The sequence below is a fragment of the Fistularia commersonii genome, chromosome 12, assembly GCF_037954325.1.
Source record: "Fistularia commersonii isolate RoL2024-O1a breed Wild chromosome 12, RoL_Fcom_v1.0, whole genome shotgun sequence".
NCBI classification, from domain to species: domain Eukaryota; kingdom Metazoa; phylum Chordata; class Actinopteri; order Syngnathiformes; family Fistulariidae; genus Fistularia; species Fistularia commersonii.
In genome coordinates this window covers 18150024-18172678 of record NC_141295.1, presented here as the reverse complement: position 1 = coordinate 18172678, position 22655 = coordinate 18150024, and the positions used below count along the sequence as shown (strand labels likewise).

Genomic DNA, 22655 nt, shown 5'->3' with positions numbered 1-22655 from the left:
ATATATATGCAAAAATATACAGTAAAGTGCTTTTCCTTGAACGCGCTGCCAATCGTTGGCCGTCTGGAACGAACGACCGGTTTAAGCAAATCAAACTGTGTTTGATTGATTTGAAATGATATCTTAATAGACGACGATTCCGCCAGTAATTCGAAAATTTCATTTTCCAGTTTGAACAGAATGGATATTTAAATCGATGGAATGTCCCCGATTGAACGGATAAAATGGGTAATTTTCCCCCTTTCATTGGCATTTTATCGTTCGGGGTTTGTGATGGAAAAAATGAGGCCAGAAGGGAGGTCTTAATTAAAATTCCTGGATTTATTATTCCAGAAAAATAAACATAACCACACAACTTCCTTCGGTTGTTAAAGTTTAAATCAATTTTTTTTTTTTTTTTTCGAAACAAACTGCAAGAATAAAGTGTTTCATTTTGTGCACTTATAAACATGTTTACAATAAAACATTCAGTGGACCGAAACATCTGCTCTTTGTGCTTCGTCAGAGGAGCGTGACGCCAGGCTGAATTCGGGCCATTCCATATATTGGTTTAATTGCAGTTATGAAGGACACCTCCTTCTAAAGACTTAGACTACAATAGCCGCGAGGGAAGCTAAATCCAAAACCGTACGAGTTTAAAATCCTACGTTACCTGCTAGTAATAACCCGAGCCAAAACTGAAGTGTGAAGTATCTGAGGTGATTGTGAGGATGTGATGCTTTTAGGGGCGGAGAACCGAAGAGCATGCCGGTGTCTACACGGGTATCTCTGCCTCCAGGAGGCTGGCAGTGAGGGGCCCCGAGTCCAGGCGGATGCCTCCCACCCCGGTGTCCGAGATCACCGGCGAAGCGCTGGGGGTCCGGATTGTGAGAGACGTCAGCGACGGGGAGAAGCTGGGAGTCATGGCTGTAGGGGTGAGTCCAGTGTCCCTGACCAAGGGAGAGTAGGAGTATTTAGGGTACGACGGCCTCCGGCTCAGGCTTGGCACTCGAGTCGGCTTCCGTGGAGGAACGGTCCTGATCCCGGGCTGGGCCACTCCGGTTATAAGAGGCGGCGGATGCACGAGGTAGCTGAGATCTGTGGCCAAGTCCTCACGGCCGCCTTGGAGCTCTTCATCGGGGAGCATCCCGATATCGGTGAAGACGGACGCCAGGTTCTGGAAGCGCGGCTCCCAGTCCAGGAACTGCTCCCAAATGTAGCCGCTGTTCGACTGGTCGTCAAGACTCAAAAGCGAAGATAGGGAGCCTGCAGACAAATGGGGTTTGGCAAGGGGAGCATACCCCTTTGCGCCCATACTCTCCTCCAAATCCCTCACCCGAAATACCGCAGGGAGTAGTCCTTCACCTCCTCCCTCCTCTTTGAAGTGGTGGAGGCTCTCCGTGCTGGCCATCCCGGAGACCAGACCTTTACCGACTGGAAAAATGTGCTCTGGCGCTCCTTCGACGGAGTGACAGGAAACATCGTCCGCAGAGAGGGCGGAGTCTGGGACCTCCATCGCCCGGTCGCCTTGCACTGGCTCGTCTCTCTTTCGGCAAGGATAGTCATTAATCCACTTGATTTCCTGGTCCTCGGCCGTCTCGCCTTCTGCGGATCCGCGGCCGCTCGAATCGGACTGCGACGACGGGTTCGAGACGTTCCTCGGGGCCAGAACGATGCTGGGTCGTTTCATATCTCTGAGGGAGAAGGCGCCGTCTGATCGGTCACTGAACCCGTCGCATGAGCCGGTGCCTTGGTTCAAATTTGCGGCGATGGCGGACACCTTTAATAGCGACGCCTCTTTGAGTTTGTAACTGAGAACCAGGCTCACAAAAACAACCAGAACCAGGAGGAACAGGAGTAACGAGACACCCAGGCTGACCATGTGTTCGTCGAGAGGCACCCCGGTCAGCGCCTCCGCCGAGCTGGATATGTTAATGGAAACCAGAGCGGTGGTGGTCCTGGAGCCCAATCGTGGACTTCCCGCGGATACCACCAGCTGCACCAAGTCCCCACCGGCTGGACCGCCGCGCCTGCGAAACACAGGTCCCGATACGAAAACCGCCCCGATCGTTTTGTTTATCGAGAAAAACGTCGACGGGTTCGCGAGGGAGTACTCCACAATGCCGTCCACCCCGCCGTCGTGGTCCATCGCCATGACGAAACCCACGGTATCTCCCGGTTTGGCGTTTTCCGGCAGGAGGAAGTGGTACTGCTTCTGGGTGAAGACGGGGCTGAACTCGTCCACCTCCTTGATGGTGACCTGCACTCTCACCGTAGCTGCCCTGTCACCTTTGTCTTTGGCTTCCACCACGAAGCAGTAGTCGCTCTCCCGTTCGTAGTCGAAGGTCTGCCTGGTGTGAATGTCCCCCGTGAGGGGATCGACGGCGAACATCTCCTTTCTCTCCGGGCCACTGTTGCTGTAGTCCATGAAACAGGAAGACAGAATGGAGTAGGTAAGCTGACCATAGGGGCCGCGGTCGTTGTCCACGGCGTGGACTGAACACACGTGGGTAAATGCCGGTAGGTTCTCCTGCACGAAGCAGTTAAAAGTCGGGAACGTGAAGTAAGGAGTGTTGTCGTTCTCGTCCAGAACCGTGACGAACACCACCGCAAAGGCGACGTTCCGATCTTCGGATCCCGCCGTCCCGTCGGATGCTCTGACCGTGAGGACATATTTTGAGTCCTCCTCGTAGTCCAGGGAGCCGTTCACCACCAAGACGCCGGACTGCGGATCCAACCTGAGGTGACCTTTGCCGTTCCCCGAGATGATTTCATAGGAGAGCATGCTATTGGCTTCCAGGTCGGGATCTTGCGCGCTGACCTGGACCAGCCTGGCGCCTACGTGGGTCTTCTCGCTCACTCGTACGTGGTACTCCGTGCTGGAGAAGATCGGGGCGTTGTCGTTGCAGTCCGTTACCGTCACCATCACGACGGCGGAGCTGTTCATCGGCGGCGTCCCTCGATCGGACACGCTCACCGTCAGCGCGTAGCTTTCGGTCGCCTCGCGGTCCAGCGGGCTACACAGGACTAGTTTCGCCACGTTCTGAATCCGATTCTCGACTTGAACCATTTTCACCTCCAGACAGAACTTCCTCTCCTCGTTGCCTTTGACGATGGAATAGTCAAAATAGGTGTTCTCCGGACTCCAGTCTTGGTCCTCGGTGGAGAGCGTCAGTAGTGTGGTATCTGCAGGCGTGTCCTCTGGGACGCTGAGTGCATACATGTCCTGGTGGAACAGCGGCGCGTGGTTGTTGGTGTCCAGGATGCGCACGTCTATGGAGGCGATGGTGGAACGTACCGGGTCCCCTCCATCTCTTGCCTCCACGAGAAGATGGACGGGGTTGCTGTTTGTGAAGGCCTTGAGGGGCTTGTTGGTGAAAACAGACCCTGGAAGGAAAGTTTTTAATAGATGAGAAGTATCCCTTAATTCCTAATCTTTTTTTGAGCCACGGCACATATTTTACATTATAAAAATCACACGGCACGGCACCAAATAAATATGTCAAAAACATTTTTTAACGAATTAGAATGAAACCGTGGTCTCAATTTACTTAGTGTGAAATCTAATATATCTAATATCTGTAGATTCGTCAAGTTGCAATGCAAATTTCCCACTGATGTGCAACTTTCCAGAACACTTTTTTCAACGTCTGAAGACACGTCATCAATATGTCTGAAAATTGTATTATTTGCGAGAACTGGCTATTTCTTTATCAACGCCAGAGCCGAGCATTTCCTCTACAATGATTTAGCCGGCAGGTAGTATTGATGTTTTGCTGTTTGGATTTAGAGACGAGTTCAGCTTTCACTGCTTTCTCACTCGTCTTGGTAGTTTTCAACAACGCTGCCTGTTTGTTTACGCAGATACAAGTACTTTTTATTTCAAAAATGTATCACCCAAAGCGTCACTAATCCCTCTGATACACAGATGCACAGGTTAATTCACTACCCGTCGCCATGGAATGGACACGCTGCCCACATAGACATAGGAAGACACATTATTTGCGTTGGATAAGTAATTTTCGGACCAATCGGGTGAAAATGGGTGTTTTTCCACGGCCCACCTGATGATTTCTCACGGCACACTAATGTGGTTGGGAAACACTGCCTTAATTTACCCACCGCTTGCCTCATCGGAGCACCCTTCGAATGAAAGATAGGATTTAGGAGGTTTTCGGCGTCAGTAGCTGTGATAAACCCCCAAGACAAAAAATTTTGGAGGTTCCAACCCAATTGAAGAAGCATCTCTAAGGTACCTGAGCTTGAATAAAGGGGGATTATCTATATTTGGTCGGACCGAAAACCAGGACGGAGTCCACTTGTTCACACATTTGCCCCCATATCGTAATGCAGATGCCTCAGGGGGGTCAGACTTGAGGCCATACCGTAAGGAAACCGTGAAGGAACCACGAGGGCGTGCTGAGACACTCAGGCCTTTCCAATCACCTGCCTTCGGAGGCGTCAGATTTCCAAAAAGAGCACAAACACCTAAAGTAAAGCCAAATCTTCTTGTATGCTTTTTGTGACAACAACCTAAAAGCTCGGGCTCTGACTTCTTGGAATGTCATAATATTTTGGTCCGTCAGATATTAATCAGTCAATCGCACATGGTGTGGTAAGTAAGTCTAAACCAAAACCCTTTCAAGGTAGAGAACGATCTATTTTTATCCGTCTTCGTAAATCAGTCGGTGTGACTAACGGTTTAATTTTATTGACCCTTTACTTGTTTCCCTTCCAAATGAGATCCACGATGTTCTGTCTAATCGGTCCGAAACGTATCCAATATAATAGTTTTCTTTCTTTGGTTACCTGATGCTGTGAGGCCGTGCAATTTCCCGCAGGTTTGATTTTTTTAGGGAAATCCTCTGCCGGGACTTAATGAACAAACGGCTCAATCCATTTTGACATTTAATCGCGCGCTGAGCACATTAATCCCGAGAATCTCCCCGAGAGCCGTACATTATATGCGAAGTATTGAGTAACAAAAGGGCACTTTACCGGATAAAGAAGTCATTTTTATAAGTCGTTTTAGATGAGATTTTGTTTCCATTCCTGGCCATCAAGGTAAATGTATTTCTGTAACACTGACCTCTCAAAACAAGATATAAGCCTAAAATCAACTGCCAGTGAAAAGGACTGACAGGCACAGATTAGCGGTTTGATGTCGGCCCCGTCGAAGTCGTCTTTCTTGGTTTTAGGGATTTGTAACAAGGGTAATGGGATAGCCGTGTGGCTCCTCTGGAACACTTCACCGCTGCGCGTTTTCATTTCATTTCACTTTAATAAGTAACAGAAGAAGAAGCCGTCCCTACCGTTGTCAGGCAGAATGTAAAAGCCTTGTAAATGGGACGACAGCAGCCTGTAGGCGACCCTGCCGTTGGACCCGGAGTCGCCGTCCGTGGCCGACACGCAGACGACGAAGGCGTCCTCGGAAACCAACTCCGACAACTCCGCCTGGCAAGAAAACCGAAATTTGGCAACGTGGATTGGGTACGTCTCGTCAGATGAGACACGCCTTCTAAAAATGTCTTTCGGTTGCCACGAGCGATTTGTTTTTTTTCTCAAGTTATTGACTTTACATAGGGTACATGTTTAGAGCTTCTGACTCGAGGTCTTCCTGTGAGAGTTGCGTGAAGAAACACGCAACAATTTACTCTGTCTTTTAGAGGCAACAACCATTCACCCTTCTGGGCAATTTAGGGTCTCCAGTGAACCTCCTGCAGTGAACCTATGTGATAGAAGACTATCGGCCAGAATAAAAGGAAAGGTGGTGAGACCAGCAATGATGTATGGACTAGAAACCGTTCCCATGACCAAAAGACAGCAGGCAGAACTAGAGGTTGCAGAGATGAATATGTTGAGGTTCTCTTTGGGAGTGACCAGGATGGAGAGGATCAGGAATGAGTCTATCAGAAGAACAGCACATGTTACATGTTTTGGAGAGAAGGTCAGAGAAGCCAGACTGAGATGGTTGGGTCATTTACAGAGGAGGGATAGAGAATATATTGGTAGAAGGATGCTGGAATTGGAACTGCCAGGCAAGAGGTCTCGAGGAAGACCAAAGGGAAGATTTATGGACGTAGTGAGACAGGATATGAAGGTAGTTGGTGCGAGAGAGGAAAATCCAGAGAATAGGGTTAGATGGAGAAGGTGGATTGGCTGTGGAGACCCCTAAAGGGAAAAGCCCAAAGGAAAAGAAGAATTTATCACGGAGGTGCAGGACATGTATGACCGAGACAAAGTGATGACTGAGATGGTTTGGACACGAACACTCCTCTGTTCATGTCTATAGGTAGAGCGTTGCTGAAGGTTGCCAGGCAGGAGATCCAGAGGACGACCAAGGAGAAGATTTATGGATCTAGTGAGAGAGGATACGAAGGTAGTTGGTGTAAGAGAGGAGGATACAGAGAATAGGGTTAGATGGAGAAAGTTGACTCGCTGTGGCGACCCCTGAAGGGAAAAGCCGAAAGAAGAAGAAGAAGAAGAAGAAGGAGAAGAAGAACCTCCTGCATGTTGTTGGACTGTGGGAGGAACCTGGAGAACCCATAAGAAAAAGAAGAAATTGTTAAAGTAGCTTTAGATGGTGGAAAGATCCATATTGGGAGTGAAGATCTACCGTTTTGTGTTTGTTTTTTTTTCCAGCTTGCAGCACACAAATCACCAATACCTGGTAGGAGACCTGGCTGAATACCGGAGCGTTGTCGTTGACGTCCAGCACCTCAACTTTAAGCTCTCCCGTTGTCTGGTGGAGGGAGTCGGACGCCCAGACGGTCAGAAGGTACTCCGTCCGCTCCTCATAGTCCAGGGCTTCGGTAAGTGTCACCACACCGGTATATCTGTCAATGGCAAAAGGACCTCTGGTGCTGCTGTTGTCCGCAAAGCTGTAGGTGATGGTCGGGCTGAGGTCCACGTCGTTGGCGGTCATTTGGGCGACCATGTAACCCGCCGGCAGATCTGTCGTAGAAACGGACGACGGAACATACAGTTGTCGTGGGAACAGATGAATGAGAGCCGATAGGGAAAGAGGCGGCGGCCTTACTTTCCGCTATGAGCACCGGCTCCATGGGGGGGATAACGGGGCTGTTGTCGTTGACGTCCACCACCTGGACCCTGACGGTTGTGGTGCCGCTGAGCGGAGGGTTCCCCTTGTCAGCCGCCTGCAGAACCAGCCTGGAATTCGATTGATAATGAATAAAGTATCGATTCCAAAATTGGAGGATTCCTTTCCCCTCCGACCAATTTTTGTAAAATTCCGATTGATAGTTTTGGGGTCGTCGCGCTGACGTACAGACCGACGAGCTCCGCAAACAAGACCCTTTTTGACGGAGCCGCAACGCAGGCTGTCGAGAGCAAAATAATTTTATCCCGCCTCTGTTTCATTTAAACGTTTTCTAAAAAAAACAACCATCGTGGGACCGGCTGGCGTACTTGTACGACGAGGTGATCTCACGGTCCAGCAGCACATTGGTCGCGAGGATCCCGCGAACAGAGTCCAAGATGAATGCGTCGTTATGGTTACCGGAGATGATGGAAAACTCGACGTGACTGTTTATCCCGGTGTCGGCATCGGACGCAAAAACCTGAGAGAGCATCATCGTCATCAGTAACGGCGGTGATCGCACTCGGCCTCCTGAGCTTGCGCCGTTATGTAGCCTACGTACCTGCATGACGTAGGTGTTGTGCACTTGCCCCTCCCATACGGACGTTCTGTAAGAGTTGTATTCAAACGCCGGTGCGTTGTCATTGACATCCAGCAGGCTGATGTTGACTCTGCAGTGAGCTGTCTGCAGCCCGTTGTCGGCCAGAACCACCAAGTCGATCCGAGGGGTCGCCTCGTAATCCAGGGAGTGATCTTTCTGCACCCGGATCTCACCTTCAGGGTCCAGGAAAGAAGGGATTACAAATTTTGAAATTTCAGGTCAGGGATGATGTAGCCTATTTTCATTTGGGATACATATCCAATATGGATATTTAACATACAGGGTGTAGATTAGAATTACTGTCTTTTCAGGGGTCATCAGGACCAATCATCTAACCCTCTCCTCTGCATCCTCTTCTTTCACCCCAACTAACTTCCTGTCAATGACCTCTGGTCTTCTTCTAGACCTCCTGCTCATAGCTCCAACCTCAGCATCCTTCTATCCAGATCTTGGCCATCCCTCCCTGTCCACATCCAAACTCTCTCTGTCGGACTTCATCTGCAGAACATGTGCCGTCACCCTGGTGGACTCTCCCCTGATCTTGTCCACCCTCCTTACCCCCAACGAGAACCTAAACATCTACATCTCTGCTGCCTCCAGCTCTGCTTCCTGCTCTTTCCCCAATGGCCCTGTCTCTCAGTGACCAACATGGCTGGTCCAACCATCTCGTACCCCCTAGATTTCTGACTACCGTATAAGCAAATATTTAGTTTTGATTCATGCTTTTTGTTTTGAAGCTGCTGGCGAGGTAAAAGGGGTTTAAATTCTGGGATCTGTTTCGGCATCAATAATGGTGCGGTTCCCACCTGTGTGACGGTTGATGGAAAAAATGTGATTCTCGTCACCGCCGTAAATGGCGTACGTGATGCGTTGTCTGCCGTTTGTTTGGTCACTGGCGTCCACTCTCGCGATCCAGGTGGCTTGATGGAACACGGAATACATGAGTGACGGCAACAGTTGTGTCGTAGAAGATCCACAGAGGTGGGAACTGAGACCTACCGGCTCTGCTGTTTTCCTTGACCGAGACGTTGTACACTCTGTTGGCGAACTGCAGTCCCTCGTGCTCGCCTTTCAGGTGGACGAACACCAGACAGGTGGAGCTGAGTGCGGGTTCTCCCCTGTCCGAAACCACAACCTGGAGCTTCCTTCCCGAGAAGCCCGCTCTGACCCGCCTCCTCAGAGAAAGGTCTCCGGACTCGTTGTTGATGTCAAATAGATTTTCCCCGTCCGACAAGAAGAAAAGCACGGTCCCGTTCACGCCTTGGTCACCGTCTACCGCTGTCACCGTGGTGACGATGTGGTTTGGAAGTGTCCTCATGGAAACCCAGGCGTTTATGGGGTTCTGAACACAAACCGGCACGTTGTCGTTGACGTCTTCTACTTGTATGGCCACCGAGGCCGTGGTGCTCAGCGGTCCTTGAGTGCAGCCGTCAGTTGCCACAACCTTGAAGGTGTACCGAGACCTGCTCTCCCTGTCCAGGGACCTGGTGGTCTGGATCAGACCTGTGGATGGGTCTATGGAGAAGGCTCCCTGGCTGCTGTCCTCCATCAGGGAGTAGGTAATTTCCCCGTTGGACCCTTCGTCGGGGTCGACGGCAAAAACATGCAGGACCTCGGCTCCGGCGGGCGCGTCCTCGACAACCGAGACTCGGTAGCTCTCGCTGGTGAAGGCGGGAATGTTATCGTTTTGGTCCAGAAGCACGAGATGGAGCTGGGTGGAGGAGCTGAGCGGGGCGAGGCCATAATCACGGGCCTGTATGGTCAGGGTGTAATTCTGCATTTCCTCCCGATCCAGGATCTGCGTGGTGCTGATGTCACCGGTGTGACTGTTGATGGTGAAGCGACCTCTGTAGTCGTCCCCTTGACAAAAAACAATCACAGATATTATAAGTAGTGACCGCTGGACTTTCCGGAATAATCCCAGCCCACTTGATCCTTGTCGTTTCCAAGCATACCGATGATGGAGTAGTGTATCGTCCCGTTTTCCCCGTGGTCCGGGTCGGAGGCCTGAGCGGTGTGAATGACCCCTGGGGGCAGGTTCTCCGGCAGGGTGATTTGGAAGGACGACTGCATGAACTCCGGCGGGTTATCGTTTTCATCCAGCACCGAGCACGACACCGTGGCCGTGCCCGAGAGAGGCCTCGTGCCGCTGTCCCGGGCCTGGACTGTAAGGAAATCGCCCATACGTTATTTCTCAAAATTACCACTTCTCTGCTTTTCATGCAAAAGTCACCATTTCCTGGAGAAATTTGGATACTCAATTTCCTCTATGACATACAGTATTTATATGTGCACGCCATTTTCTACCCAAGCTGGTCAAGGTAGAAGGTCGCCTGCACTGAGCTGGGATCTGTCTGACGTTTCTACTCGAAAAAGGCAGTTGTCGCCAAATACTTGCTCATGGGGGAATGTTTGGTTTCTTCAGAACATCTGGTGGTCCAAACCTGCTCTACATGGAAAGCATCAATTACCAACTGAGGTATTGGCGATATTGTCCGAAACCGCAGAACTTCGGTGAAGGCCAAAAAAAAAAAGCCCCTGATCGTAAGAAAGTAGGAAACATGACAAAATGTGCACTTTCAATTTTATGCTAGTAGAGGAAGCGAAAACCGACTTATTACAACTTCTTGAAAGTCCCTCCGTCTGGCTCAAGTGCTTTGGCTCATGAGTGGAAAAGTAGATCTTAACTAGAGATTTATTTAGCATTCAATAGGTCACGGCTGGAAGGTCCCTGGTTGGACGGTATGCCTTTCTGTGTGGCGTCTCCATGGTTTCCCTGTATCTGCGAGGGGTTCCTACGGGATGTCCAGATGCTAATGACCCCTACAGCTGGGAGCAGACCCCCTATTGTGATCGCAGGTCAGCCAGAATGAATGAATGAATGAATGAATGAATGAAAAGCATTCGACGCTAAGAGCACCTGCTGAACATGCTCTGCGTTTCACTCATTTCCGTGAAGTCAGAAATAATTGCTCCCACGTATTTCGCCTCTGCGATTCTGGCAGCGCTTCCACGTATTTAATCTTGGCCGTGATTATATTTTCATAATTAGCTCTGATTGTTCGCTACACGTCCGACTGTACAAATATTATGACGGCACACATCTGAAAGCAGTTTACCCCTAAACCCCAACGAATACTTTCGGTATAATTACGGCGTGTCCTCCTGGGAGAGAGGGATGAAGCTCTCCGTTCGGTTAAAAACTTCAATTTATTGTGCCTCAGCTCTTTTAAATGTATATTGTTTCGGAAACGGTAATCAGCCCGCTTCGAACATCGTACAAACAGCTGGGGGGGGGGGGGAATTTTAAAAAAAAAAAGGCTCAAAGGAAAACAAACCGAAGAATATGAGTGTTTGATGAAGACCGGAGGAGACTTTTTAAATACCTGCTCTGTAATTACATTCATTTCCACAGCTTTTAATGAGAAGTCATAAGCGAGTACTGATGAAGGGCGGCCATTTTGAAGGGGAAACTGAAGAATTAGTCATTGCGTTGCGAATACAGCGGCTCGGTCGTACCTCTGAGGGTGAAACGCCGCTGCTGCTCTCGGTCCAGGAGGGAGGTGGTGGTGACCAGGCCGGTGTAGGGGTTGATGCTGAAGAGCTCGTAGCCGGGACCCGGCAGCAGGCTGTACCACACCACGGCGTTCTCCTCTGAGGACGGGCAGAAGAGAAGTCACATTCACACTGCTGGATTTGAGGCCCGTTGTTTCCAAAAAAAAAAAAAAAACAATCATGATGTGATTTAAAACGCTCATTTATTGAGCAAAAGAAATACGGCTTTTCATTTAATCTGAACTGAATCAGGGAATCGGTCACGGTATTATTTCAGCACCTCGCGGTTGGATTTACGATGAAGAAGGCTGATTGGAAACAGGGTCGCAGAGCAGCAGCGTGATGTGGCACCTCGATAACGTGACAGGTCTGACCTCCAGCCAGGACCTGGTTTGGCTAAACATTCTCAGACAACCGTTGTTCTTGTTGTAGCTGCACGGTGAGGATTGCAGTCTGAATCTATGTCTTCTTTTCCTTTGGGCTTTTCCCTTCGGGGGTCGCCACAGCGAATCAACCTTCTCCTCCAGCCTTCTTGACGTCCTACCTGGCAGGAGTGTTCATGTCCAAACCATCTCAGTCATCACTATGTCTCGGTCATACATGTCCTGCACCCCTGTGACAAATTCTTCTTTTCCTTTGGGCTTCTCACTTCAGGGGTCACCACAGCGAATCAACCTTCTCCTCCAGCCTTCTCGACGTCCTACCTGGCAGGAGTGTTCATGTCCAAACCATCTCAGTCATCACTATGTCTCGGTCATACATGTCTTGCACCCCTGTGACAAATTCTTCTTTTCCTTTGGGCTTTTCCCTTCAGGAGTCGCCACGGCAAATCCACCTTCTCCATCTAACCCTATTCTCTGGATCCTCCTTTCTCACACCAACTAACGTCATACCTCTCTCACTACATCCATAAATCTTCTCTTTGGTCTTCCTCTAGACCTCCAATTCCAGCATCCGTCTACCAATATGGTCACTATCCCTCCTCTGTCCATGACCCAACCATCTGACCCACTCTCCAAAACACCTAACATGAGCCAACCCTCTGATGGACTCACTCCTTTTCACTCCCAAATAGAAGTGACAAGAGGATGTCTATCGGGATTTTATAATATTTCTGCTGAGGGCGTCAGAACCTCAGGTGTTCTTAAGAGAGAGGGTACACTGGATGCAGCCCGCCTGTAATATGGAGGAAAGTTTAGTCATTCATTCATTCTGCAACCTATCCCAGCTCTCATTGGCTGAGAGGCTGGACTGTTCACTCTCATGCGCCTCCTGAATGTTCTTGGTCTGCAAGAGGAACCCGGAGAACACATGGAGAACATGGAGACTCTACCCCCCCCTCACATGGGAATCAAACCAGGAACCTTCTCGCTGTTAATCCTGTTTATTTTCGTCTTTCTGTTCTTATTCTTGTTATTGTCGTTTTGGTTGTCTATTCTCACCCTTGCTGTTTGTTTTTTTCATTCTGTTGTCTATTTTCATCCTTGTCGTCGTTCATTTTGCTGTCTATTTTTTTGAGGATGTCTTTTGCTATCTCTTAATCGGCTCTTTTATTTATACGCATATTCATTGATATTATGGTTGCATTGCCGTGACATAGGAGTTCCCCCTTTGGCGATCAATTAAGCGTTATCTTAACTGCTGCAGTTTCACCTCAGCCTCCAGTATCTGTTTGGTTTCTCTCCATTAGCACTTTAACCGAAACCGAACCCTGACCCCCCCTTCCCTACGTTTGTGTCTTTTCCCCGCACACACACCTCGCTCTTCTGACCCCCAATCACACACATCGGCGATGTTTATTTTAAGGCGTCGCGCAGAAAGGCCTCCCCAGATCCATTTCATCTGCCCTTGTTGACAGTAACTAGTCCCCCTTTGAATCCCGCGGCCACCGGGAGGTTGGAGGGCGTCCGGCCGAGGGGTCGGCGCAGGACGGCTCTCCACGTGAACTTGACATTCCTGGGGGTGAGATTTGTCCAAGAACAGCAAGCGCTCTGCTCCTCGGGGGGAAGAAGGGGGGGAAGGGGAGACCCGGACGACCCTCGCCGGGCCGTGATTTCCCATAATCCGAGCCATCTGTGCCAATAGGCCCCGTGTTTTCATCTGTCCGCTCCAATCGGCCGGTCCGGCGGATCGGCGGGTTCTCCCGACAGTCTGACTTAATTAGCATTTGCGCTAACGCGCCCTCCTCCCGCATTCCCCGAAGATGACCGCCGTTTTACGGCCGCGTTTTGTTTTTTTTTTTTCTTTTTTTTCTGACGGACGTTTTCGGCCCGAGGGGGGGAACGGGGCGAGAGGGCGACAGCTGGCGCTCGCGCCGCCCCGCACACATCCTGGATTTCACTTTGCTATGAAAATGTTTATATGTTTGAGAAGATTCGGACCAAAGGAATGTGTTATGTTAAGATTAGATCACCACATTAAGCTAAATGGCTGCTAATGCTGGTGTTTATTACTTTGACTCTTGTCTTTTTTTTTTTTTTTTTTTTTTTTTGATGAATAATAATAATTAGACGTAACAATCGGCTGTTTTCACAACCTCGGTTCAGTGTGGCAAAGTCACAGACGAACAACCATCGAGTGAAATGGCGAAAATTAAGTTAGGGAACGTCATTGACCCCAAGAGGTGAAGCAAGGTTGGTCATTTTCCACTCACTTGTTATTAAAATGTAAGAAATCCTTCCCACAGTCCAACCTGAACCTTTTTTTCCACTTTTTTCCACTTTACCCTTTTTTACTTTTTCCATTCTTCTAGATGTTATTTTATATTTCTTGTCTTTTTTTTTTACGTCTCACATCTCTAACCCAGAGATGCTGCTATTGCTGTGTTGTGTCCTACTTTTTAAGGTTAGTTACCGTCTGTTTTTGATGACGCCGAACCTGAGAGATCTCCAAATTTCACTGCACTCTGTGTAACGAAAATAAAAGTCTCGAATCCTTTAAAAACACGCCGGAGGTTTGATTGGAGGCCCAGATGTTTTGAACGAACGGTTGGATGTGTCCGTATGACGGTCGGTCGAGAGGAATCAATTACCGGAGAAAACACGTGAAATGACTAGAAGGAATCTGTCCGATGTAATCCGTCACGAAGGCGAACTCTAAAACGGCGACTGATTTTGATTAATTGCCGTAATCGTTACGAGAGATGAGAGCAGATTAAAGATAAAGCTCAGTCATAAAGGAAGTAGATTGGTTTCTCTTCCTCCGGCCAAGGAAAACCACCCGATTTCACTTCCTTTCGCGTTACAAAGCTGTCGCTTCACGCCGGCTTTTCGAGCCTATTTTTAATTTTCCTGGATTTTCCCGTCTTACCAGGGTTTCATAAGAGTACCTGAGTCGTGGTCGGTGGCGGAGACCCTCACCACGGGCTCCCCGGGGTCCCTGTTCTCCACCACACTGGTTTCGTAGACGCTCTGGCCGAAGGTCGGCTGCCGGTCGTTCACGTCCCCCACCTGGATGGTGAGGGTCTGGGTGGAGGAGAGCGGCGGCGAGCCGTGATCCGCCGCGCAGACGACCAGATTGTGGGAACGCTCCGACTCGTAGTCCAAAGAGGCCGCAAGAAACAAGAGGCCTGGAGGATAAATTAACGAGAAGGACCTTCAGCGGGGTTTCCTGACGTTTTCTCGATTTTTGGACATTTGACCGTCCCACCTGTTTTCTCCTCCAGGGTGAAGAGTCCCTGCCGGTTTCCGCCCGAGATGACGAAGGACACCATCCCGTTCTCACCCTGGTCTCCATCGATGGCCACGAAGTGATGCAGCAGGCTACCGGCCTCCGCGTCCTCCATCGCCTGGACCTTCTCTGCGGACACCAACACCGGACGGTTGTCGTTGACGTCCAGCAGGAAGACCTGGGCCGTCACCGCCGTCCGCCTCCGCTCGTCCTTCCTCCTCGCCAGGTCGGTGGCCGTGACGGTGAAAGCGAAGCTGGGGGTCGTCTCTCGGTCCAAGGGGGCGGCGACGGTCAGGGTTCCGGTGTGAGGGTTCATCTGGAAGGGGAAGCGGGAGCGGGACTTGCTGAGCGAGGAGTCAAAGGTCAGGGAGTAGAGGAGGGCGCTGTTGGGAAACGTCCCGTCGGCGTCCCTGGCGTGAAAAGCGAACGCCGGCGACCCGACCTCGGCGTCCTCCCTCAGGCCGAACATCACCAGTTTATCCGGGAACCAGGGCGCGTGGTCGTTGACGTCCTCCACCGACACAATGACCTGCACGGACATGTTGACTCCTCGCAGCAGACCCACGTCCTCCACGTGGATACTGAGGTAGTACTGCACGGCGGACTCGTAGTCCAGGGGCTGGCTGATGTAAACGTCTCCGGACGAGCCGTCGATCCCGAAGTGCGCGCTTCCGTCGCCCTCGGTGACGGAGTAGTGGAACTTCCCTTTGTCAGAAACACCGGCGTGGCCGATGACCGTCCCCGGCGCGGCGTCCTCTCTCACCGAAAAACGCCTCACCGTCTGGCGTCCGGATGCGGCGGGCGGAGGGTCCAAGCCGAGAACCTGCAGGCGAAACCCTCAGGTGTGAAACCCGGCGAGAACCGTTTCCAGGACTCTGTCGCCCCCTGCTGGTGAATTCCGAGTCCTCATTCCGAGTCGTCGTCGTTCCTGACCTGAAATAATCCCGAAACTATCGGAGACATTTTAAAAATGATCTTTTTCACTTGAGATCAGGGAGTCGAACATCTTCTGAAGTCATAATATGGAAGAATCTGGTAACCAGGGGTTGTTGGGTGGAGGAGATACAGCACCTGGACATGGAGGACGGCCGTGTCCTCCAGAGACGGGGTTCCTCCGTCCCTGGCCGACACCCTGAGAGTGTAATACGGCTCGGCGTCTTCATCCAGGAGCTCCGTCGTCCTGATTTCCCCGGTTTTACGGTCGATCTCGAAACGTCCGAGGCTCTTGTCATCTGAGTCGGGCAGAGGAGACGGTCGGCGCGTTTCCCCGCTAAACGAAAGCCGGAAAGCTCCGTGGATCTCGTAAAAGGAGACGCAACTTACGGGCCACGAGCGAGAACGTGACCGATCCGTTTTCTCCGGCGTCCAAGTCTTTGGCGAAGACGTTCGTCACCACGGATCCTGCCGGTTGTCCGGCCCACATCTACGACAAGAACGGGGGAAAGAATAGAGACGTTTGCTATTATTTTGCTATTATTTTGCTATTATTTTGCTATTATTTTGCTATAACCCGGACGACAAAGGTCAAGCAATTCACACACTCGCTCACACACACTCGAGGGTGCGACTGCTGTTAGCCATGTGCTCTTTCTAAGATAACAAACCACCCTGTCGTCTATATGGCAGTTAGAAACATGCACAGAAACTTTTTTTTTTTTTTTTACTTCTAAATAAATACGTACGTACATTAAATGCTTTGAAAAACTGCTGAAAAACATTAACCTTCCTCCTGTGTTAGTTTTCTGGTAGCATCCCCGGTGTTAACGGGTCGGTTTCGACCCGTGTCTTAAATCAGCTTTAAAATACACTAAAAATAAAAACTTAAATTCCAAATTTTTTTCTCATCTCTTGGTTACCTTGTAAGGCTTCCTTATCCATGAAAAATATTAGGTTTAAAAATTTTTGTTGTGGTTCTCTGGGCCTTTTTATTATTAGTATACCTCTTGATTTAAAAAAAAAAAAAAAAAGAAAAATTAACCTCAAGAGAATAATATAAATATGTGTCTGACGTGTCTGGACATGCTCATTTTTGTTTGTCTTTTTTGCAGCAATCCTGGACAAATGAGCGTCCCCAGAAGCTCACATGAGTGGGGAAGGAGTTGGTTGTCATTGTGTTGGCTGACAATGCATTTAAGATCTAAATTTTGGCTCTAATTATTGCTTTGTAATCTTATTTTTATACCTGGGTCGAAACCGACCCTAACACTGCAAAGGACATAATTTCAACTAGAGCATTTTATAATACAGTGAAAAAAAATGTTTTTGTTGAATTTTGTTGAAATCAAGGTTCCTGACAAAGTCAAGAAGCCTTGATGCAATAAAAAAAATTTAAGTGATTATTTTATGCATTTAAAAACTAAAACGGGTCGGTGGCGACCCGAACACAAGAGGAAGGTTAATAATAAATAACACGAGGAAAAGTCCATCCATTTTCTTTCCCCGCTTTGTCCTACTCCAGCTGAAGGCTATCTTGGTCTTCCGTCTTCTTCGGTGTCGGAATTTAACGGCCTCAGAATTTCATTTCATTGGTCGGATGCGCGAGGCTAAATGTTACGGCGGCCTGAAGCTTGTTAGCTCCAAAAAAAAATCCATCATTTAGCATCATTGTTTGAGCCGGAGTGTTGAAAGCGTCTGGAAAAAGTAGCGGCTTACAATCCGGAAATTACAGTAATTTATTCATTATCTGTACAATTTTTCCTGCACTCAGAGTCTCCAGCCTTCTAAGCTGTCATTGGGCGAAAGGCAATACGACCATTCGCTCCCTCATTTGCACGCCTGTACAATTTAGGGTCTCCAACCTACTGCATGATTTGTGTTTTTTAGACTGGGTGGGGAAACCAGAGAACCTGGACGAAGCACGCAAGAACGTGCGACGTCCACACAGAAAACAACCTTGTTGCCAGACGTCCTTTTACATGGAAAACTGAGCAAATGTCATTTATGTATTTTCTCCAGTTGCCTCCTGGAAGGAGGCGCCACCAGAAGCTCCGCCTCCATGAGGAAAGCACCAACCGTGCCGAAAAATTCATAAATTAGCCGAATAATTACCCAGATATTAGGACGCAGACTTACCGCCATCTGATTCACCCGTCATAAAGGGAAATAGACGCATTCATTCATTCATTCATTCACAGATTAAATAGACATACAACTATTCAGGTTCATCTGTGGAGATTCTCACTTATCCAGGTGAATTCTTTTCAACTGGACTTGAATTTCTTTACTTGAAGACATTTCAGCCTCCATCTTCAAGTGAAGATGTTCAAGTCCATTTACCACGACAAGAGGATTTTGACAAGTATTGTGATCTGTAGTGAGAGCAGACAACAGGTAGAGGAAAATCTAGAGAGGTGGAGGTATGCTCTGGAAAGGAGAGGAATGAAAGTTAGTCGCAGCAAGACAGAATATATGTGTGTGAATGAGAGGAACTCGGGTGGAGCGGTGAGGCTACAGGGAGTGGAGATCAAGAAGCTGGAGGATTTCAGGTACTTGGGGTCAACAGTCCAGAGCGTAGGAGTGTGCGGAAAAGAAGTGAAGAGACGGGTCCAAGCAGGTTGGAATGGGTGGAGAAAAGTGTCAGGGTACGAAGAGATAGAAGACTTTCAGCCAGAATAAAAAGAAAGGTGTACAAGTCAGTGGTGAGACCAGCGATGATGTTTGGACTAGACACTGTTCCAATGACCAAAAGACAGCAGGCAGAACTAGAGGTTGCAGAGATGAAGATGTTGAGGTTCTCTTTGGGAGTGACCAGGATGGAGAGGATCAGGAATGAGTCTATCAGAGGGACGGCACATGTTCGATGTTTTGGAGAGAAGGTCGGAGAAGCAAGACTGAGATGGTTGGGTCATGTACAGAGAAGAGATAGTGAATATATTGGTGGACGGATGCTGGAGTTGGAGCTGCCAGGCAAGAGGTCTCGAGGAAGACCAAAGAGAAGATTTATGGACGTAGTGAGAGAGGATATGAAGGTAGTTGTTGTGAGAGAGGAGGATACAGAGAATAGGGTTAGATGGAGAAAGTTGACTCGCTGTGGCGACACCTGACGGGAAAAGCCGAAAGCAGAAGAAGAAGAAGAAGATTCGCTCTCTCTTTTAAATTCTCACTCCTTGTTTCAGTTGTTTCACCTTCGCTAAAAGAACGGGTCTTTATCCGAACGTACCTGCACATTGAGCTCCTTGCCGGCGGCCACGTGCACAAACTGTGGAGGGTTGTCGTTGACGTCGGTGACCAGGATGTGAACGTTGGCGGTGGCGTTCAGGCGAGGATGACCCTGGTCCGTCACCAGCACCTTCAGGTTGTGCTGGCAGTGCTGCTCGCGGTCCAACGCCACCCAGCTGATGATTTCCCCTGGAGAGGTCACAGGGTTAGCTTCCAAACTAGCAAGACGACTGTATTTTTAGCATCGATTCGTTTTCACCTGTTTTTGCGTTGATACGGAAAAACTTCCCATCTGAGAGAAGGATGTAGGACAGTTGGGCGTTTTTCCCAGAATCCGCGTCCGCTGCCGTCACTTTCCCCACCAGCCCTTGCGGCGACAGACCCTCGGATACGGTGAAGTAGTACACGTCGCGGCCGAACACCGGCGGGTTGTCGTTGATGTCCAGAACCATCACCATCACCGTGGCCGAAGCCGTGGTGTTGGCGAACGCGGCCTCGCTCGCCGAGGCCAACGCTCGGAAACGATAGGAAGATTCCGTCTCGTAGTCGAGGTTTCGGGCGAGATACAACCACCCCGTCTTTGGATGGATCCGGAAGGGAGCGGGAGGGAAGCCCGATTCCTCCTCCAAGGAGTAAGTGAGGCCCGAGTTGGACGTGTGAGCGACTCTGCTCCGGTGCGCCGTCACCTGGATGACCCGCGAATCTTTCCGGTATGCTTCGCCGATCTCCACCTGGTAGACGAGGCTCTCGAAGGCGAGGCTGTCCTCCGCCAGGCTGCGGTCTACGTCCACGGTTAGCGTGAGGATGGAGCTCAGGGGAGGTTCTCCCTCGTCGCTCGCCACGATTTCCAGGCTGTATCTCTGCGGGCGATGCGCCGTCAAACTCCGGTTTAAAGTCACCGTCCCGAGATCGGGGTCCACGAGGAATGTGCCGTCTTTGCCGTTTTTTAGGGAATACTGAATCCTCCCGTTGGCGCCACTGTCAGGGTCGTGAGCATGAGCGATGAATAGCACCGTTCCCGTCGGGGTGTTCTGGGACACCGCGATGGCGTCTCTGGTTCTGGGGAAGACGGGGACGTTATCGTTGATGTCGGAGACGGTGATGTTGACCTGGGCGGTGCTGTAAACCGGAGAGGAGTCGGTGTAGGACTGGAGGAAGAGCAGGGTGTAAGGCTGCGACTCGTGGTCCAGAGTTTGGACATTGCTGATCAGGCCGGACTTTGGATGAACTGAGAACAAGCCCAGAAGGTCCCCAGAGGAGATTCTGTAGGACACAGGTCCTTTGGAGCCTGTAAAGAAAAACATTACTGCCATTTAATTGAAATATATTAAATATACAAAATCATTTCATGAACGTAGTTGGACGTCGGCACCACATAGACCAACATGTCACCCTTGATAAGCTTCTGGTAGCATCGTCTCTTTGTTTTGAGCTCCACCGAAGACGCTTTGAGAAAGCTAAAAGCTAATTCTAGGCTAGCCCCTAGCGATGCTCCCCTGGGGTAATTCTGCTAAGAGAACTGCCCTACATGGAAAGTGTCATCAGACAATCGGTTTGTGATTGGGTGGCGTTTTAATGCATTTAGCATTTAGCATTAGCGGGTTGTCTCTGTGTGCTGGTTTGATATGATACTATCCTACCAAAAATGTGTTCAGTGTTACATTTGTTTTAAATGTAATTATGTAACGGGTAAATATAGGGTCGGTTCATCTAGTTGTAAAATATTTAGTGAACAATTTGCAAATATAAGATTTGTGCCTGCACACACACACACACACACACACACACACACACACACACACATCCAACAACAAGAGGTAATCACAGGTCAGAAGGTCCATCCCATTAATCCCCACTAAGTGTTTGTTGCCCCTGAAACACACGACGCTCTTAATCCGCGGCAGCTTAGCGGCGGCCGACACCGGACAAACACCCCCCCGAAGCCTGTCGTTTGCGCTTCAGCTCCATTAATTAATCCGTTAATTGATGAGATGTCCCTTAAATAACTGTCTGGCTTTATGGCGGAGCTGTTGGGAAACGTGTTGCAAGTTGCTGAAACCGATGGTAAAGAGAAGGGAATGTTCTGGAGAAAAGAAGTTATCTGTAGCTTTAGCTCTCTTTCAAACCAGAGGAACGAGTTAATACTCATGAAATTATTAATAACTGCATTTTCTGCGCATTTTAACAACATTAGCTATAATCCCCAAGAAAACAGAATGCCTCACTGGGTTACCTGACTGTTGGTCATCTGTCACCTATTTATCAGGCTAAAGCGGATTAAAGATTAAACGGCAGCTTTCCTGTTCGCATCTTCTCGTCTGGAGGCGAGACGCAAAGATCCCTCGGGCGTCTCGCCATTCGCTCCAACCGTTTCCAAATTTAGAGAAATAAAAATGAATTTGAATTGTTTTTCGAGGGGTCGGGGTTGGCAGAATGACGACAGCTATATTGTTTCACAGTTGCGTTCACCAATAAGAGATTTGTAAACTTCTGGATTTGTAGATAGTTAGCTCACCATTAAAGGGCATTTAAATCCTTGGCACAAATATAATCTTCCACTTGGGTCCCTCTTATCCATACATGTATCCTGTCTTTCTGCAGCTAGCCTCCAGCCCTCTCCTTTTCAAGGAGTAATAACACATCCAAACAATCACAATGTCTACAAACATCTGCAAACATAGCATGAATATATGCCATCTCTGTATAATAATGAATATATATAAATATAACACGTCTCCTTATCCTTGGGGCTTTCTCTTCAGGGGTCGCCACATTGAATCAACCTTCTCCATCTAACCCTATTCTCTGTATCATCTTCTCTTAGACCAACTAATTTCATATCCTCTCTAACTACATCCATAAATCTTCTCTTTGGTCTTCAACAAGACCTCTTGCCTGGCAGCTCTCCCTTCAGCAACCTTCTACCCAGATCTGGACCAGGGTTTGGACATGAGCAGAGGAGTGTTCGTGTCCAAACCATCTCAGACACCACTTTGTCTCAGTCATACATGTCCTGCACCCCTGTGACAAATTCTCCTTATCGTTAGGGCTTTCTCTTCAGGGGCCGCCACATTGAATCAACCTTCTCCATCTAACCCTGTTCTTTGTATCATCTTCTCTTACACCAACTAATCTCATATCCTCTCTAACTGCATCTATAAATCTTCTCTTTGGTCTTCTTCTAGCTCTCCTGCCTGGCAGCTCCACATTCAGCAACCTTTTACCTAGATCTTCACCATGGTTTGGACATGAACAGAGAAGTGTTCATGTCAAACCATCTCGGTCATCACTTTGTCTCGGTCATACATGTCCTGCACCCCTGTGACAAATTCTTCTTTTCCTGTCTTTTCGTCATTGTCACTGTTTTTAGAGCATACAGCATCACTGCTTCTTGCTCTCCACTCCCAGTAGCCTCACCGTTCCTCTCATTCACGCACATTCTGTTTTTCTGCGACGAACCTTCATTCCTCTCCTTTCCAAAGCATAACTCCACCCACAGATTTTCTTCAGCATGTTCCCTGCTCATTACAGATCACTAGTTCTTCAAACATCATGGTCCATGGAGATTCCTGTCTGTCCTCATCTGTCATTAAC

The 22655-nt window shown here is 49.1% G+C and overlaps 1 protein-coding gene across 1 annotated transcript in view; it reads right to left on the bottom strand.

The window, feature by feature from the left end:
- Positions 1-388: 388 nt before the first annotated feature.
- dchs2 (dachsous cadherin-related 2) overlaps positions 389-22655 on the bottom strand; it is a 37083-nt gene continuing 14816 nt past the window's right edge. Inside the window, exons 5-20 of the mRNA XM_086157497.1 lie at positions 19321-20349; positions 19063-19250; positions 16227-16326; positions 15975-16135; positions 14883-15726; positions 14563-14802; positions 11199-11333; positions 9635-9844; positions 8679-9539; positions 8486-8599; positions 7641-7852; positions 7408-7559; positions 7019-7149; positions 6647-6933; positions 5292-5433; positions 389-3366 (exon numbers count right to left, since the gene is read on the bottom strand). Of these exons, the coding sequence (XP_086013623.1) occupies positions 755-3366; positions 5292-5433; positions 6647-6933; positions 7019-7149; positions 7408-7559; positions 7641-7852; positions 8486-8599; positions 8679-9539; positions 9635-9844; positions 11199-11333; positions 14563-14802; positions 14883-15726; positions 15975-16135; positions 16227-16326; positions 19063-19250; positions 19321-20349 (7418 nt within the window). The 3' untranslated portion in view covers positions 389-754. The remainder of the gene's footprint in view (positions 3367-5291; positions 5434-6646; positions 6934-7018; positions 7150-7407; positions 7560-7640; positions 7853-8485; positions 8600-8678; positions 9540-9634; positions 9845-11198; positions 11334-14562; positions 14803-14882; positions 15727-15974; positions 16136-16226; positions 16327-19062; positions 19251-19320; positions 20350-22655) is intronic.